The 19,506-nt window shown below is 37.2% G+C and overlaps 1 protein-coding gene across 9 annotated transcripts in view; it reads left to right on the top strand.

Moving 5' to 3' along the window:
* Nucleotides 1–19,506, top strand: part of TBL1XR1 (TBL1X receptor 1) — a 175,535-nt gene that overhangs the window by 118,173 nt on the left and 37,856 nt on the right. For 5 of the 9 annotated variants that reach the window (XM_034999157.1, XM_034999142.1, XM_034999164.1 and 2 more), the window contains one exon: nucleotides 17,316–17,418. The exons of 2 other annotated variants lie outside the window; for them this stretch is intronic. In XM_034999157.1, the coding sequence (XP_034855048.1) occupies nucleotides 17,361–17,418 (58 nt within the window). In that variant the 5' untranslated portion in view covers nucleotides 17,316–17,360. Of the gene's footprint in view, nucleotides 1–14,659; nucleotides 14,741–17,315; nucleotides 17,419–19,506 lie in introns of all 9 variants that reach the window. 2 more of the 9 variants (XM_034999173.1, XM_034999186.1) reach the window with 1 other exon arrangement.

The following is a 19,506-nucleotide window of genomic DNA, read 5'->3' as shown; positions in this document are numbered from 1 at the left end:
GTCTTCCACTTTATATCACTTTTTTCACACTGATAGTTCACAAAGTAAATGACATTCAATAGCTATGGATGTATTCTGGGTTAGTAATTTCTTCATGGGAAGTTTTAAATTGTGAATATTTTTTGTTTTTTTGTTTGGCCATGTGCTAGTCTAAAAATAATACAGTAGTCCCCTCCTTATTTCTATATTTCTATAGTTTCTCTTTCCATGGTTTCAGTAACCTGTGGTCCACCACAGTCCAGCAGCCACATGATCCTTCTTCTGAGTGTTGTCAGAAGGTCTTGAGTAGCCTCACACTATGTCATGATGCCTACATCATTCCCTTAACTTCATCTCATCACCTAGCATTTGATCATCGCACATCATGGCTAGAAGAGTGATTACACTGCAGTGAGATATTTGGAGAGAGAGACCACATTTACATAACTCTTAGTATAGCATATTGTTAGTAAGCATTCCTTACTGTGCCTAATTTATAAATTAGACTCTCTTATAAGTATGTATGCATAGGGGAAAACATAGTATCTCTAGGGTTCTTATCTGCTGTTTCAAGCATCTGCTAGGGGCCTTAGAATGCATCCCACTAGGATTAAGGGGGGGATACCTAAACAGTCCATTTTAGATCATCTGAACGGCCACTTTGGAACAAAGTAGCACTATTTATGTTTATCTTAATCCTGTAGTTTACATTAAACATCAAACACCTTGGAATTGATAAAAAATTTTTTATTTTCAAAGGCACTTAATGTATTACTCAAATTTGAGAAACCGAGTTAAGGAGATGTATTTATGCCTTTGCTGTATATAAGTTTCTTGGAAAGCAGAACACTAAGCCATTATTATTCATTAACATTTTGTTATGTCAGATTGTTAAGATTGTCGTCCTGGCTTGAAGTGATTAAATGTGTTTGGTCGTGAGGGTTGAGGAATTCATGTAGAAACCCTAGAGTACAAGCACTGTTTGAGGAGGGCAGTGGGCTTGGTTGGTTTTAGAGTGTAGGGGTCAGAGGTGGGGTTCAGGGGAAGGTGGAAGAAGTTGTCAAGGCAGAGAGTTTCATTGGTAGAATAGGGGTAAGTATGGGTGTCCTGAGTAGGGGGACTAGTCCAGGGGAAAGGGATGAGAGGAGATTTTAGGGAGAGCTGTTTTTATGCAGCACTTCTGCCTAGTCCTAGGTTTCTCTACCTGGCAAAAGGGTGACAATGGCATGTGTTACAAGGACTTCAGAAAGAACGGAAGCGCTGTTATTTTATGCTTTGAATTTCTTTTCATGTATTCACAGCAATTACTGCTACAGTTGGTAACAGTGTGTGGACTACTTATTTGCCATGATTAAACACAGATGTGTCTCTACTCCCTAGCTTTTCTGTATTCCCTACATTTCCTGTTTTTTCTTTTGTGTCCTCAGAATGAAGAGGAACAGGTGTGGAAATTGTACCAGGTATAACCTGGAAATTGACCATAAAGAATTTCAAATTGGTTGCTCAAGTAGCCCCCTCTCTTTATTTCTCATGTTGCTAATAGATTGAGTATGTGATTGGAATGATTCTGTACTGCCAAAGTTTTACATGATTTGTTTCCATATATATGGAATAGAGGAGGCTGTCATTACCTAGTCTTGAATGTATTCCTTTTGGGAGATAAAGGCTACAAAACAGAGACCAGCTTCATTACAGAGTTATAGTCTCAGAAAATGTGTCATTTTTATTCCTCCATATTTTATTTAGTAGATTCCATATGTTTTGTCGAAAGTAGAACTTTTGCATGAGGGTGTTTATGGCTTCTTACGTACCTTTTTTGTTTATTAAATGTAAACTTGCTGGATACCTATGTGTATTCCAACATGAACGTAATAAATCAAACAAGGTTTATATCATGTTACAATCTGAACATTATTCATGGCTTAAGAGGTCTTTTTCTCAAAAAGATTGCCAAAAAAGATTAGCACTAAAATTGCCAAGAAGGAATCAGTCTTTATACCAGCAGATATATATTCTTCGTTTATGTTCTTGTTATGTTAATGACTCAGAGAACTTTTGTTATGTGTGTTATAGCTGTCAGTATTTGCTGCACCAGAAAATAAAACTATGGAATTTTGTTACCAGTGCATTTTAACATAACAAACCCATCTATAACATGTTAACACAAACAACATATTTTATGGGAAATAAGTATTTTCCAAGAATTTCAAAAAAAATTTCATGAGAAGAATGACATTGATTTACATTTTTGCAAATTTCTATTAATCCCTGGCTTACTGGAATATAGCTGGGTTCTCATATTTGCTTCTGCATTCACGTGTTAGGATATGTTGTTATAATCAAAATCTAGGAAAAATAAAATCTGGCCTTAAAAAGATGTATAATTGGTACTTTTCAAAATGAAAATAAAATTTTATTTTTCAAATGATTTTGAATATTTTCTTTGATACTACCAAATCTCAAGTAGGTAGTTTAATGATTAGTTACTATGCAAGATCTGAAATTGTATCTACGAACTTTTTGTACTATTACATTAAAATCCATTGGTCTCTCTTGAACTTAGAATAGTTCATTTCCTCATGCATAATTTTGTTTTGGTGTTTGGAAAAATATTCACTGAGTTGTGTAGACTTTCCATATGTTCATTATGCAGTATAAACAGTTATTAACATCACCACTGATCTCGTCAGACAAGTTTTTGAGTATTGGGGAGCTCTTAAACTCATGGTGGCTGATAAATTTTCCAAATCCTAATTTTCTCCTAAAAGCTTAGGTTTTCGTCTGCCAACAAATATTGCTAGTTGTTTTCTTTAAAGTGACAGTTTCACTTTGTTTATTTTCAAGAAAATGTCTGCCAAATTCGCAGTCTCAAAAGCCATACTTTGTCAGTTGTTCTTTGAAGTAAAAATGGTGTTCCATGAAAAAAGTAGCTAGTTCAACTTGCAATTCAAATAATTGCACAGTGCTTTTCTTTGAGACAACTATCGTTTTTAGTACACAGCAGAAGTGCTTTATGTGTACTTAATGTTTTGTTATATAGGTTATTAAACAGATGTGTATTTGAAAGTTGAGATTTTAATAAAACTTAAGCATTTTTCCTGCTTTCAAGGAAATTCTTCAGTGAAGGATTTTTGTGGGTTTTGTTTTTGTTTTTTTTGAGAGCATGATAGTGAAGAATAAAATGCCTGCTAAGATAGTAAGATGTAACCACCTTGATTTGCATTAGGGTATGAGCAGTTTTACTCACTACCATTTTGTAACATCAGTGTGTAAGTCAGGTCTGTGGAAAAGGCAAGTAATGTCTTAGTACTATAAAAATCATTTTTCCTGTTGACCTCTTAAAGTCTTGGGAACCCTGGGGGGTCTACATACCTCACTTTGAAACTTAATTTGCATACCAAAAAAACAATCAAACTTTGTTATGGGCAGGATAAAGGTAGCAAATCTAATTTTTAGTTTTGAGCACTTTGAACAGCATTAGCATGAAAGTACATTTACAATGAAATGGAAAGAAATATTTTTTAATAAGATGGTACTAAAACTCTGTCTTTGCAGTTAGTCTGTAGCCTGACTGGGTCGAGTACTTACAAAGGATGGACGCTGCAGGGCCTCAGTGTGGTTATGGAGTGATGTACTTCATTTGTTCCTATGTGGGCTTTTTTGTTTGTTGGTTTTTTGGGGAAAAAAAAAATCTTACAGGACAGTACTGCCAACTGTTTTCTTTCACCCTGTGAAATTGACCTCGGACACTTTCATGGTGGATTTCCCCCAGTTTTCAGTAAAACTGCAAAGCCTATCTCCATTCATATCTGTCATCAATTTTTACTCCATTTTCTTTTGCCTTTTGTCTTCCCAGGTTTACTGGTAGCTGGCTTGTGGTGGGTGTGTGTTGGTACATGTGTGTACCAATCCGTTATCTGAGTATTAAACTTGGTTTAAGTTGTCTTCACTTGATTTGAACAAGCATTTATTGCCTATTGGGATGAATGTTGATCTCATCTTGTACTTTTTTCCCCCATACTTGGACATTTGATATATTAATCATACATTTTTACTAAGAGAACAATCTTCTGCACATTTTTTACTTTTGCTCTACCAGATAATTTGGCAAATATGGCCCATCCATGGACACTTGTTTTGATTCACTTAGGACTCAGTAGTCTTAGTTCTGTCTACTTAGTCCACCCCTCATCTTTTAAGAACCAGAGAATAGCTAGTCCTTGTCTGATAAACTATTGCATAAATACTATTATAAGTAGCATTTATTTATAATTCTGAATTCATTATACCTAGTACCTTCTTCTCTTTATTTGCCTGTAACAGATCAGTTTTAAACCAAGTTTCCATTCATTCATGTGATTTCCTTTCATTTATTTGTTTTTTTTTTTAATAGATTTTTATTTATTTGACAGAGAGCGAGAGAGGGAACACAAGCAGGGGGAGTGGGAGAGGGAGAAGCAGGCTCCCTGCTGAGCAGGGAGCTCGATGCGGGGCTCGATCCAAGGACCCTGGGATCATGACCTGAGCCAAAGGTAGACGCTTAATGACTGAGCCACCCAGGCGCCCCTGATTGTCCTTTTAAAGTTTAGCTATGTTCCAGTCTTTTATGTTCTCATTGCATGTATGTTCCAAAGCTAGAATAGTTAGTTTGTTTTAATTGGGAAAATTTTGTTAACTTTCTTATACTGGTTCCCATTCAGACAAACTCCAAGCTTTTCTTGCTAGTGGGAGGGAACTGGCTTCTTGATTTTCATTTCCATACCTGACTTTTCTTTCCCAGACTGACAGTGGTTTGCCTTAAGTCCTATGACTGATTACTGCTCAATAATTGAAAAAGATGTACCAAAAATAAGGCCTGTCAGGGTGCTTGGCTAGATCAGTTGGTAGAGTGTGTGACTCTTGATCTTAGGGTTGTGAGTTCAAGCCCCACGTTGGGTGTAGAGATTACTTAAAAATAAAATAAAAAAAAAATATATGGCCTATCTTCTGTTCCCTTAGTGTTTTAATTTCTTGTCCTCTTCATCTCTCTGTCAATATACCTTGACTATAATTTATTTAATCATTCAACACGTATTTATTGAGTCCATCTTGGAGTCGTGTAGTTTTATCTTTTAAAGGGATGTTAGAATTCTGACATCTGTGTAAACAACCTCTTATGTGTGTGGCAAGTTGAAGTCCACATCGATGGACTATGAGGCAGTTCATCAGAGACCTTTTGGGTATAAAAAGAAATGGGCCTGTAGTTTTAATGTCCGTTTAACTTAAATCAGGGTTGACTCATCACATAATGGATGCTTTTTTACTCTTCTCTGTCCTCTTGAGAGCTTTGCCTAGACTTAATATCACTTAATTGGGATTCAAAATTAGTGTTCCCTGTCGTCAAATCAGTGGCAAATGTTCTGTTAAAAAGAATGTTCTGTAAAAACCATTCTGTGTTTTGTAAAAAACCCAAGATGTTGTGGGTTGTACAAAAATAGGTGATGGGTTGGATTTGACATACAAGCCATAGTTTTTAGACCCCTGGTGTAGCTCACAGTTGAAATAAATGATTGACATTAGAAATCTCAATTACTAATGAATAATTGGTTTGATATATCATTTGCCTGAGTCTTTATATATGTCAGTGTTATAAAAGATAGTTGGTCCTAATAAGCATCATGCATAATACTTAAATGTTTCTTAGTGAATTTGTTTCCCCTTTCCCAGATTCCTGGAGATGTCCATCTGAGATCTGACAGTCTTTAAAAATTTGTTAAAAATGCTTTATTAGAAATAACTGCGTGATCTGGTAACTCTGCTGGCTTGTAAGATTCATGCATAATACCCTATGTACTTGTACTGACTCTAGTCATTGAAGTTTAGAAGTGAAAGAGACCATCTAATGTTTCCTCATTTTATAGACGAGGAAACAAAGGCCCAGAAGATTCAAATCTTTTATCTAAAATTATATAGGCTATCTGAGATCTTATTTCCTTGTCATGTTATCTTTAATTTGTATCTGAGAGCTCTGGATTCCAATGAAACCAAGAAAGAAAAAAAAAAGGTAATTTAGGAGTTTATCCCTTCTAAGTTATTATCACTATACTTTAATTTCTTTTTTTTTTTTTTAAGATTTTATTTATTTATTTGACAGAGAGAGACACAGCGAGAGAGGGAACACAAGCAGGGGGAGTGGGAGAGGGAGAAGCAGGCTTCCCGCTGAGCAGGGAGCCCTGTGCGGGGCTTGATCCCAGGACCCTGGGATCACGACCTGAGCTGAAGGCAGACGGTTAACAACTGAGCCACCCAGGCGCCGCCATACTTTAATTTCTTAAGAGTCATCAGCTTTGGAACTTAAGTGACCATTAATCTGATAAGGAAAACAAGCAACAAGAACCAAAAGAAAAAATGTTCATAGCACAAAAAGTGCCTATAACTATTAACAGAAGAAGAAATTAGCCTTTTACACTCTTAGAAAAATTACTGGAAGGTGCTTGTGTGCCAAAATTAGAAGGTAAAATGCCATCACCTGCTAATTTCCCTTCACAAACTATCTTGTTCACCTTTTTAAAAAATTTAAGCTACATTTGTTTCTCTTGAGGATGCTATAGACTTTTTACTAGCACTTTATATTCAGATTATTAAAAATGCCCTCCCCCTCAAGAGAAAAGAACTTACATAAATCAAATGAAATACAGAGCTTATTTTAAAAGGCTGTTTTCTCCTTTTTGGTGGGAATGCAAATTGGTGCAACCACTGTGGAAAATAGTATGAAGGTTCCTCAAAAAAAAAAAAACAACAAAAAAAACCAAACCCCTATGATCCAGTAATTCCAGTATAGGTGTTTTGCTCAAGGAAAACAAAAACACTAATTTGAAAATATATATGCACCCCTATGTTCTAGCAGCATTATTTACAATAGCCAAGATATGGAAGCAGCCCACGTGTCCATTGACAGATGAATGGATAAAGAAGAAGAGATAGTAGACTATTACACGGCCATAAAAAAATGAGACCCTGTTATTTGCAACCACATGGGTGGACCTAGAGGATATGCTAAGTGAAGTAGGTCAGAGAAAGACAACATCTGATTCCATTCATACGTAGAATTTAAGAACAAAACAAATGAACAAACAAGACAGATTTTTTTTTAAGATTTATTTTAGGGTGCAAGCGAACAAGGCGGGGCAGAGGGAGAAAATCTCAAGCAGACTCCCCATTGAGTGGGAGATCGACATGGGGCTCGATCTCATGACCCTGAAACCATGACCTGAGCCAAAATCAAGAGTAGGATGCTTACCTGACTGAGTTAAGTGCCCCAAACAAGTGCCCCAAACAACAGATTCTTAAATACAGAGAACAAACTGATGGTTATTAGGCAGGAGGTGGGTGGGGGGATGGGTAAAATAGGTGAGCAGGATTAAGAGTACAATTGGGGTGATGAGTACAGAATTGTTGAATCATATTGTATATGTGAAACTAATACAACACTGTATGTTAATTATACTTAAGTTTATAAAAGGATATTTTCTCCTTTTTAATAATGTGAGTAAAATTTATCTCATGAGATTGGGTCTTTAAAAATATAGTTTAAACTTAACATTTATCCTGATGTGATAGTGGTAGAATTTTTGTTTGTGTTATGGAAACATACTTCTTTGCCTTTCTTTGGGCTTAATATCACAGGAAGCTTTAAAAGGATACCGTTAAAGTGTTTGACAAACTGTAGTTGTAGTTCAGGGTTAATTCATAAACACGTGTATAGGCTGTTTGCCATTGCTGCTTTAAGAAATCAGCCAGATAATTTGATTTTGTTGTACTGGGTTTTGTTTTTGTTTTAGTTTGGTTAGTATTATATTAAAATAGGCTGAAGTGTTTCATTTAGAACTTGGTGTTTTGTTTTGTTTTTTTCTTGATTATCTGTTTCTAAATCCTAATGTTCCACTTTCTAGTTTACAAAAGTAATTTGGTAAACATGATTTCATTTAGTCTAATAAAATTTTGTGAAACCTTATAAGATTTAGCAAGGCAAAAGTTGAGAATGTATTTTAATACATATTTTAAGCTGTGTTACAAATGACTTTCAAAGCTAGATCTTAAGATACCTTCCTTCATTGTACCATATTTTATACATATAGCAGTGTTATTGCCTAACATTTGTAGGATTATAATTATTTTTAATGAGGCAGGAAATTAAGGGTAATGCATTTTTCAGGGCTATTCCTGAGAGTGTTTCATGGTGGGAAGGAGGGGGCAGTTCAAGGAGAAGGGGCATTGTGGTGCAGATGATTATAAAATGTTATTAATGTATCCTGTTAATCTCATTGTCTTTGAACAGGATGGGTTCCTGAAAATAGAGGCAAATTTTCAGAAAGGCAGATCCTAACGATTGTGAATTTAACATCAATGATTTTTAAAGGCTTCAGATGAATGATCAGAGTTTTCAAGAATTGGTGGTGATGGATATATATCCGTTTGCTAGGTCTGCCATAACAAAATCCACAGATGAGGTGGCTTAAACAACAGATAATTTATTTTCTCATAGTTCTGGATGTTGGAATTTGAAGATCAAGGGTGTCAGCAGGATAAATTACTTTATAAGGCCTCTCTCCTTGGCTTGCAGATAGCTACTTTCTTTCTCACTATGACCTCACGTGATCTTTCCTCTGTGTATATGCATCCCTGGTGTCTCTCCCTCCTCATATAAGGACACCTGTCATACTGGGTTAGGGTCCACCGTAATGGCCTCAGTTTACCTCTTTAAAGACCCTATTTCCCAAATAAAGTCTCATTGTGAGGTACTAGAGGGGTTAGGTCTTCAACATATGAATTCTACGGACAGTTCAGCTCATAAGATGGTAGTAAAGCACCATGACTTTGCTAATGAGTAAATTGATTTAATTTCTCTCCTCTTTCTCATTTCCCTCCCCCCCCACACACTTTGTTTTTTGTTTTTGTTTGTTTTTTAGTTATGATAATGTATTTTTGCAGTGTATTTTGGTTTTAGCAAGACAATTTGACAAGAGTTTCCTAGGGTAACTCGGGGTAATATGGCAGCATGACTTTACTTTGCTGAAATAAACTATTTATCTCCTTTGCTCCATAGCAGGTTGAGAACTCAAACCCAGCAAAGTAATTTTGATACATGATTCTCTGTGAGGCTAGAAGCTGCTGCTTAGCAGGGTGTTGGTGTCGTCTGTGACTGCAGTGGCTGGCTGACCACCTAGGGTTGCCATTCACAGCATAGTCTGTTTAAGCTGAGCGCCGACAGCCTGCACTGTACACGAGGCCTTGGCAATATGTGTCACATCTTGGAATTAGCAATTTTGTAGGACCTTCTAGTGCTAAGGATTTTCATTCTTCATAGCCATTAAATTATTTTATTCTTTTATGTTATATGTTATACATTCCATACTATTTTCCATGTGTTTTTTTTCTGTACTGAGGAAAGTTTAGTATTTTAATAACCTTTCTAAATACATATATAGAAGTGCTGTTCTCATATGACATTAAAATGAGGAAGTTAATACTGAAGAGGAAATTAAATCATGTGTAGAGTGCTTCGCTCCATACATAGCACGTAGGAATTTCTCAGTAATTGCGAATATTCTTGTGCTTCATTTTCATTAACACTCAAATGAATGAGAAGCAGTTTGCACACACATAGGAGCAGAGGTAACTTGGTACACGTCAGACATTTGAATTAAAAGGAAGATGCTCTTCCAACACTGTGCCTATTACAGAAACCTGTAAGCCACTGGGATTTTACATCCTCTGCTTACCTATTCCCTCAGCCTTAAGGTTTATGGTTTCATAATTTTCTGTATTTTTTCTTATCCAAGTTAGTATTGGTTTTGTTCACAGTAACCTGTAAGTCACAAGGTCTGGTCCTGGTCTACTTCGTTTAGCTTTTGTTCAGCCACATCTCCAGCACCATGTCATAGTGCCTGGTGCATTGGAAGTGTTCACCCCAAGTTTTGACTTAGTAGTGCTTTAGTGCATTTTTCCCCTCTTAGGTTTTGTTAATTGCATGACCACTGTAGTGTTTTTTCACTTATCACTACCCCACTGCCACAGCTGTATCTCATCTGCATTTGTTTGGATTTGGTTTATCACCCCAAAATAATAGATGTAACTTAGGAAAAATCTGTTCCTGTAGGGAAACAGAATCAGAGGTACCACTTTCCGTAAGACATGAGCTGTAATATTTTAACCACTCTGGAGCATTTCTGCTGGAACGTCCTCTGTTTTATCTCTAAATCAGCACATATAAAGTGTGACTCTCCAGAGGGCTGTGCTCTCTAGGCACCCCATTTTTATGGGTAATTCTTCATGCTTTCTAATCTGGAAACAATTCGAAAAAATGTGACTTTTGCCCCCTCTTTTTCTTATTTCTTCAGATATAATCTATCACTAATTTTAGTCATTTTCTTGTTTTAAAACATCTCTTGGATAATTCCCCCTATTTGTCTGCCTTTTTTTGGTTGCAACTGAAAAGTCTCAAATTGGGTTAGACAGTAAAATTAATTTTTGACTTCTTTAACTGAATTAGAGCGATAAATTAGTTTCTGATAGTACTTAATCCAGTTGCTTAATAGATAACTTGATGTCATTAATAACATAGTTATTAATGTCTCTCTTCTCTGGTGTCCTTCTCTCTTTCTCATCTCTGCTCTAATGTCTGTGATGGTACATAGTGTCTTTGTTATCTGCCCCCTCCTCTCTGAAAGGAGGAGGTTGTCTTTCCTAGAAACCAGCAAATGTCTTTTAGCATTTCATTTACCAGGAGTGATTGAGGTGGGGCAGAGGGAGTGTGATGTGTATATGTGGGGGTGGGTGTCAGCCCTAAGCTGAAGATACAAAATATGCTGGTTGACTTAAGCAATTAAGTAAGCGCCTTCCTTTGGACTGGGAGGTCCATCTCATTTAAACCACAGGGTTGGGAATGGAGTAGTTCTCCAGATGGAAAGCAGGAATAATGGTGTCTTTTGTCAGACTGTGGCAGTGGAGGCTGCAAGAGGCAAGCCACAGTTTTCTCCATCTTCTTGATTATAGTCACCCAGCAGTTCTCAGCTGCTGAGATCCAGAGAAGCCTAACATATCCTTCCTTCTAGATGATCTCCCAACACCATACCATCCCCAACATAACAAGTACCTTGAGCACCTATGGGTCATTAATATTTATTTGGAAAGGTAACTCAGAATGTCCAAGTTACCTTGGATGTACAGTTGTACAGAATGTACAGTTACCTGCCAATATAAAACAGTTCTTTGAAAAAAAAAAAGATTTATATATTTATTTGAGAGAGGGAGCGCGCGTGCACCTGCGTATATGTGTGTGAGAATGAGGGAGTTGGGGGAGGGACAGAGGGAGAGAATCTCTAAGCAGACTCCCCGCTGAGCATGGAGCCCAGTGTGGGTCTCCCATCTCACGACCCATGAGATCATGACCTGAGCTGAAACCAGGAGTCAAACGCTTAACTGACTGAGCTACTCAGGTGCCCCAAAACAATTCTTTTTTTTTTTTTTTTTAAGATTTTATTTATTTGACAGAGAGAGAGACAGCGAGAGAGGGAACACAAGCAGGGGGGAGTGGGAGAGGAAGAAGCAGGCTCCCCGCTGAGCAGGGAGCCCGATGTGGGGCTCGATCCCAGGACCCTGGGACCATGACCTGAGCTGAAGGCAGACGCTTAACGACTGAGCCACCCAGGCACCCCAACAATTCTTATTTTTAACATCAAAGTTCTTTTAGCAGCTTTTAATATTGTTGCTCTTTTTTCATCTTTTGAATAAACAACTGTGGCAGATATTTGTAGTTGTATTTACAGATGTATTTTCTGTTTTGTCACAAATTTGATAATGAATATTTTTAAATCTTTATTAGTGTTATGGCCAGAATGTTTTTATGTTTATTATTCGTGAAATTGAACATTTTCCTAATGTTTCAGCTAGAGGGGCCGTCATCAGTTGGTTTGCTCTGTTGAGTGGACCCAATCTGTTGGTATTCAGTAAGAATCAGAATAGCCATGGGAGGAAAGGGTAAGAGGAACAGACAAAAATGGGTGAAGGAGAGTGGGAGGCACAAGCTTCCAGTTACGGAATTAGTAAGTCGCAAGGTTAGAAGGTACAACATAAGGAGTAGAGCCAGCAGTATTGTAATACATCGTATGGTGACGGATAGTAGCCATACTTGTGGTGAGCGTAGTATGATGTACACCATGTTATACACCTGAAACCAACGTAACATTACGTGTCAGCAACACTTCAATTTATTAAAAAAAAAGTCAGAATAACCATTTATTCCCTTTGGTCCAGTTATTTACTTGTAGAGACTATTCCTGATTCTGAGAACTAATTATTGCACACCTACCAAAAAGAAATGAAAGAAAAACAACTTTAAGCTTAAATATCCTGATGGCAGTCTTAGAGGAAGGAAGGTTTAGGATCATCCAAATAGTTGAGCAACTCAAAAATTAAGCTAGTATGTCTGTTATGAGATAATATGCCACCACTGTACATTGTGGAAGATAAAGTAATTTCAATTAAACATTTGATTTTGGATCATGCAAAGGGTTTCCAGATCTCCTTATAATGTGTTGTAGGCAGGACTGGTTTTATTTCTATTCATAACTTTCCCTGTCTTTTCATTCTTTTAAATTTAAAATGATGTATACAGGTTTATAGTTGGGTGCTGGCTTGCTCCAGGAATGGACTCAGAAAAGAATATATCTTTTTCCTAGGAGAAGCTAGGAGATGATTAAATTTGTGGGGCAGTTATTGTTCAGTGTGTGTTGCTGAACTCAGTTTTGTGATGCTGAAAGTGCTGTACGTACTCAGTTGAATGAATCCTAGCTAACTTGTCTCAGCAGTCCTGTTTTTTGTAGTAGTTGTTAAATTATTGTCTATAATGTTCTGAAGTAAAATATTTTATACTGAACATTTAAAATATTAAGTGTACTTTTAATATAAACACTTGGCTAAATATTAGTTAAGACTAGTTTTTATATTTACTTTTGACGAATATAGCTATGGATCTGAATTAAGTAACTGATTGCCTGTAACTGATAGGTATTTTGAATAAAAGCTCTTACGAGTTTATAGGCTATTCTGAGAGCTAGGATGGAAAAGTACAAAGGCATTTAATTTTTTTCTTTTTCTAGAACTCAGTCATTTACTATTTAAGGATAAATAAGTGTGATGAGGCAGAACATACAAAAATTGCTTTGGGGGGGCATGTGGGTGGCTCAGTCAGTTAAGCATCCGACTGTTGGTTTTCGGCTCAGGTCATGATCTCAGGGTCATGAGATCAAGCCTCCTCTTCAGGCTCTGTGCTGGGCATGGAGCCTGCTTAAGTAATTCTTTCTCTCCCTTTGCCCTTCCCCCTCCCCCTAAAAATTGCTTTGTGATTTTAGAAACATTATTTATTTTGAATGTCTTGTTTATTTAATAGTCCATCTGCTCCTTGAGGGGCAGGACTTATTTTACCCATGATAACCTCAGCAGGTCTGACACCAGGATGGTACAGGATAGAGACTGGATGAATGTCTCGCTGCTGTTTTGTGATCTTGTTTGAAAATAGTTGTACTGAAAGGTACCACAGTGGCGGAGATGCAGGGGTAAGACTTCTTGTATACCCTCTGAAAATGAATGATGTCTAGTATCTGAATGTCTGGTCTTCACCTGGGCCAGATGAAGAGTCCATCACATTACAGAGGACCCACCTTAGCTGTGTAAGCTAACAGACCAAAATGGAGCAGTTCCACAAAGCCAGTGAGTCCACTAAGGAGGCAGTCTAATTTCACTCTTTGGCACACAGGCTTTTAAGGTGTTTTGAAAGTGAAGACTGACTTTTTCAGGCAAGGAGTGTCTTAGTGTTTTCTTTTCATTGTCCAATGTCCTGTTCTTTTCAGGTGTCTTTTTGAAATTAGAATTTTAAAAGGGTCATACTCCAGAATTAAGTGTCTTTGAAGGTGGATAAACTCGAATCTTTGTAGTCTCTATGTAGTTTTATTGCAACTGGGACTGAAACCTCTAGTACAGATTGCGTTAAATTTACAAATCTTTTTTCTTTAGTGCTACCTTTGTATGTTTCTCTTCACTAACTGAACTCTGCAAGGCATGGGCCAACCTTATTTCATCTGTCTATTCCTACTCTCAGCATAGAGATTTGTCTGCCCTAGCAACACACGTGGGCAACAATAAGGTTCTTTATAGGAATGTAGGAGCTAACTGAAGTAGGGCTACAGGTGGAATAATACTTTTAAATTTGAACAGTTTACCCCTCTCCCTTAAAAAATGTTACTCTTGATTCCAGAAATTGATATAACGCTCTGATCAGTGGAATAAAAAAAATTGCAATTTGAACAGATAAGAACTTTTCTGCTCTACTTGTTGGGCATTTTTTGTGATTTTTTTTTTTTTTTTTTTTTTTATTTGAGAGAGAGCGCACATGAGAGGGGGAGGGCCAGAGGGAGAAGCAGACTCCCCACTGAGCAGGGAGCCCGATGCGGGACTCGATCCCGGAACTCCAGGATCATGACCTGAGCCGAAGGCAGTCGCTTAACCAACTGAGCCACCCAGGCGCCCTTTGTGATGATTTTTTTAAAAATGTACCAGCAATATGTATTTATTATAAGAACATTTATAGACAATAACTTCCGTCATTTTGGTTTGTATTTTTCTTTGCCCTGGAATGTATTAGGTAATGCTGAAGCATCACTGATCACCGCTTTAAGTTGAGACGTTGATGGCCCAAGCATTGTTGAAAACCTGTGCATCTTAGGTACTTCAGCGCCAGTGTTTGAATGTTGAACTGAATGGTATATTAGAGGGAAAAAAAAGACTTAACTCTGTTTTCTTTGTCAGTCTGTTTCACTTGTTCACCTAGCACATCTCATTTTGGGAAATCCTGTTAATAAAGTAGTGACGAATTGTTCCCCTTATGAACAGATATCCATGATTGGTCAAATTATGATTTAATTTCTTATAATTCTATAATGGTGTGGGATTAGGTTTGTTTTGTTTCTTTTTGAGAGAGAGCGCGCACATGTGAGAATGGGGCAGGTGCCGAGAGAGAGAGAGAGAGAGAGAGAGAGAGAGAGAGAGAGAATCCCAGGCAGGCTCCACGCCCAGTGGAACCTGACCTGTGAGGCTCATTCTCATGACCCTGAGATCATGACCTGAGCCAAAATCAAGACTCAGCGCTTAACCGACTGAGCCACCTAAGCGCCCCACTTGTTTTGTTTTTTTAAAATCATTCAGTTCAACAGGCTTTCAAAATTGACTATGATTAATATCTACTGTGTGTGCCAGACACATTGCTACACATTACTGTGGGTCAGGATAAAATTGAGCAAGATATCCTCCAAAACATGAATCACCTAATGTACCATAGTAGTAGGTCCTAGACAAGATGTCCTGAGCCAAAATCATCAAAAGAGTATTTACCTTTATCATTCCAAACATTCAGGTTATTAATTGTACTCCCTGAGTTAATTTTATGGGAGAGTACCTTTTTCTTTCTATGAAGATAATTGTTACTCTTCTTTGTGGTTACGCATTTCCTTAAGTGGAAGTACTGCTGATCCAGATTCCTCAGAGAACCTTTGGTTCTCCTCATTCCTGTGTCCAGCTGGTCGCACTTTGGAACCCCTGTACTTCTCTCCCCGACTTCAGTGCCACACCCCAGGTTTTCTTCGTCCATTAGGTCCCTGCAACATCCTGCTACCTCAGCTCTTACTCCAGTCCATTTTTGTCCAGTCTCTTCTACATATCAGAGCCAGGATGGTCTTTATACAGTGTCGGTCTGGTCATTCTGCTACCCGCTTAAAACCTGTCAGTATATTTTCTCTAAGTGATGCTGTCAAGGCCCCGCAGAACAGGGTTTTTGTGTTGTGAGCCTTACTTCCATGTTTTGTTTCTCTTTCTTCATCCAGCCTTTCCACTATTACTGCTCACTGGATGCCTTCCCTCCCTGCCTTCCTCCTACAGTCGTTTGTGTTCTCCCTCTCCTCCTCCATCCTTCCAGGTCTAAACACCAGTGATACTTTCTTCAAGATGTATTCCCAGACTACTAAATTTGGTTAGGGTTTCCTCTGTGTGAGTCATTGGAAAATTGTTATTACTTCCTTGTTTGTCTTTGTTCTTCTCTATGACAGAAGCTTGATGTGCTTAGTCACCACTTTTTCCACAACTTAGGGCAGGAGCAGTTCCCCTCACACAGTAGCCTACTCAGGTGTTTGTTAACAGTTTGTGACTTTTAAATATCCCGTGAACTGTGCATCATAAAGAGACCAATGATGTAGCAGGACAGTGAACACAGGCACATAATGTTAGATAGCCCTTTACTGAATGATGTCAGTCTATACTTTTAAAAAAGGGACCAAGAAAGTACACAGTCTGTGGATCAGATCTGGCCCACTAGCCTTGTATAAGGACCACAAGCTAAGAAAGGTGGTGGTGGTGTTTTTAAGTGCTTGAAAAGAAGTCCAAAGAGAAATATTTTATGATCCAACTTAATCATATGAAATCCAAATTTCAGGATCCATAAATAAAATTTTATTGGAACATGGCCAGACTCATTTGTCTGCATCTTGTTTGTTGCTGCTTTTGTGCTACAACCATAGAGTTGAGTGGTTTTAACAGAAACTGTGTATGGGTGGCAAAGCCTAACATACTTACTGCCTGACTCTATACAAAAAATGTTTGCTGACTTCTTTTTTAAATAATTTCTGTGACATGAGAACAGATAAGTATAATGAGAGCATATTTAAGTTAGGTCTCCGTTTCCTTTTCTCCCTCCCTCTAAATTCAGGATTTAAGTATGTCCATTAGGAGAATATCATTTGGGTTTTGAAAACTGTATTCCCACCTCTCTGCTTTACATGTAGCTAGATCTTTTTGAAACTTGAACATTGCAGATTAGATGTTGAGAAAACAGAGACTTCAAATCCTCTCAAATTATGTAGATAAAACCAGTGTAGATGGCTCATCCCTTACCCAGTGGTCTAAAATCATTCTTTTCCTAAATAAATAATATTCTGATTCCTAAAGTGTACTTTTTTTTTTTTTTTTACAATTAAGGAGAAAGAGGAAACAACTTTTTATGCTATTTGATATAGTCATATAAAATACGATGCTAAAGGCCTTTTATAAATTTTGAACCTTTTTTGCAAATATGTTATCTTGCAGAAAAATAGACCAGCCATGTTTTGGTTATATAATCTATCATTAGGCTATATAGAACCTTCATTTTACATCATTTATAATAAAATCAAATGGTTTTTACAACATTGTTTACATTTTGTTTAAAAATATTTTATTGAGAAAATACTTAATTAACTTTGTTTTATTTTTAGGGTTATATCCTGTGTTGTGACCTCATGGTTTAAGTGGGAATAAAGATGAGTATAAGCAGTGATGAGGTCAACTTCTTGGTATATAGATACTTGCAAGAGTCAGGTGAGTACTTTCATAAAGTAAATAGGCCTCAAATTATTTTAATATTCTCAAAATAACCTTTTATGCATTTGAAATTTGTATCAGTCCAAACTGTTGAACTTTGTATGTTTCCTTAATGTCTGGACTGCCATTTTAAAGCTATGTGTTACTGCATGGTTTAACTCTCTGACTCTTTCAAATATGTTGGAATCATCTCAGGCAAATATTTGTTAACAAGTGGTTTGGCTTTCAGTGTTCAAAGACCATTTTTTATAAGTTGTTATGAAATGAGATTGCACACGGTCAGTAGGAACATATAAACTTTCAGATAGCACCAATTTGATAATGTATATTCAGAATCCTCAGCTAAATGTTATTGAAACTAAATTAGCTATGTTTTTTCAGAATGTTTTCATAATCATTACCCCTATCAATTTAGTTTATCCTTGACCTGAATTCTTACTAATATGTTTATTGGCGGTGATTAATAAATTAAATCATTGGAGGTCATTTGTAATAAATATTAAGTAAATCAGTGTTCATTTTTAAACAGATTAAGAGGTGTCCTAAAACAGAAGGAAAACTACAAGGGAAAATGTGGGATGGGTTAAGCAGGAAAATGTAAAAGTAGAAACTTGAGTTGGATGGGGCACAGGACCTGCGAAAGATTGACAGCACTGGCGAGTGCAGCTTATTAGCATGATATGGAGCCATTTGGAAGTTGAAAATAAGCTGGAGAGGTTGAATTTTAGAAATCATAACTTAAAGTTGGGACGTTGTAGTAGTAAGGTGAGGCATAGTGTATGTGTAAAAGGCTAACTGTGGTGGGCGCACGTGAGGGAGGACAGAAGGCCGGGAGCAGGAATTGAGCCCTCAGTTTTGATTTTGAAACGATATTCTTCTGATAGGGCTTAGTCATTGTCCTCTCCTATGCAGGGAGTGCAAACATGGCCTTAGATCTTAGATGCCCCTGCTCGCTGAGCTGTTGCCATCTTCACTCCAGTTCTGGGGGTTTCCTATTCCCAGGCACCATCACTGCTTCTCTCTGGCCTGAAACAGCTGAGAAAATGATGTCTAATGAGGGCAGAAAGGGAGAAAGAAAAGAAACGAAAAGTAACCAACTAAGGCAGAATAATTTGTTCTGAAGCTTCGAAATGAATAGATCTTGTTTTGTTTTTTCAACTAGTCAACTGGTATTGAAGGCAGTTCCTGAGACAATATCCATTGAATATTTTGAGCAAGATTAAAATGATTAAAGAAGTGGAGAAAGTAGTGACCTGACCTTGTGATTATTACATATATAAGACAGATGCACATGCCTTGATATTGTTACTTGGTAACTTTGGCCAAAATTGAAAGAATTGTTGGGTCAAAACAAACTCCTGCTTTCTATGCCTTTGAAACTGACCACCATTTAAGCCAGAGCTTTGAGACCTGGGACACTAAAGTAGAAAACGTTGTGAAGGGCCAATAGATGAGAAATGTATGTAATGGCTTGTAGGTGTATTGTAAAGGCAACTGCTTAGGTTGAATCATAAGAAACTGCTGTTTCTGGAGATAAGAAACAGTTGGAATAGCTCAGCAGCATCCTGTAGTTCAGCCTATACTGCGATGAAGTGGGGCAAGGTGAAGTTAGGGATGTTAATGAACACTCAGATTTTTTTAGCAAACAGAAGTCCACAAATTGGTGTTTTATGTTGCTACAAAAAAAAAAAAATACAGCAAGTAAAAGGGGCAGTAAAATAATACTCTGGATTAATTTCTGAAAGAGTATCCAGTGGTTAAATATTACCAGAAGTCTTCTTGAAGTTGCTAATGTTCTCAGAGAAAATCCTTTGAAATTCCACATTTTAAGGTATTCCATGTTGCAGTAAAAATAAAGCAAGAATTATATATTAAGAATAAAACTTTGTGTGGTAGACTGCTGCTTATCATAGTAAGTCCTTTATAATTTTTTACTGTGTTCTTAGTTGTGCTTTGTGTATTTAGAAAGGTTTATACTTCACGGTGTATCCGTAGTGAAGTACAACGTTAAGCCACATCTCTGAAAATGTGAACACCAGTCCCTTTATTAAATTTGTAATTTCCTATTTACATTATGGTTTATAG

Source organism: Mirounga leonina, unplaced genomic scaffold (assembly GCF_011800145.1).
Source record: "Mirounga leonina isolate KUSES-001 unplaced genomic scaffold, KU_Mleo_1.0 Mir_115, whole genome shotgun sequence".
NCBI classification, from domain to species: domain Eukaryota; kingdom Metazoa; phylum Chordata; class Mammalia; order Carnivora; family Phocidae; genus Mirounga; species Mirounga leonina.
The sequence above is the reverse complement of the archived record's forward strand: the minus strand, read 5'-3'. Positions and strand labels throughout refer to the sequence as shown.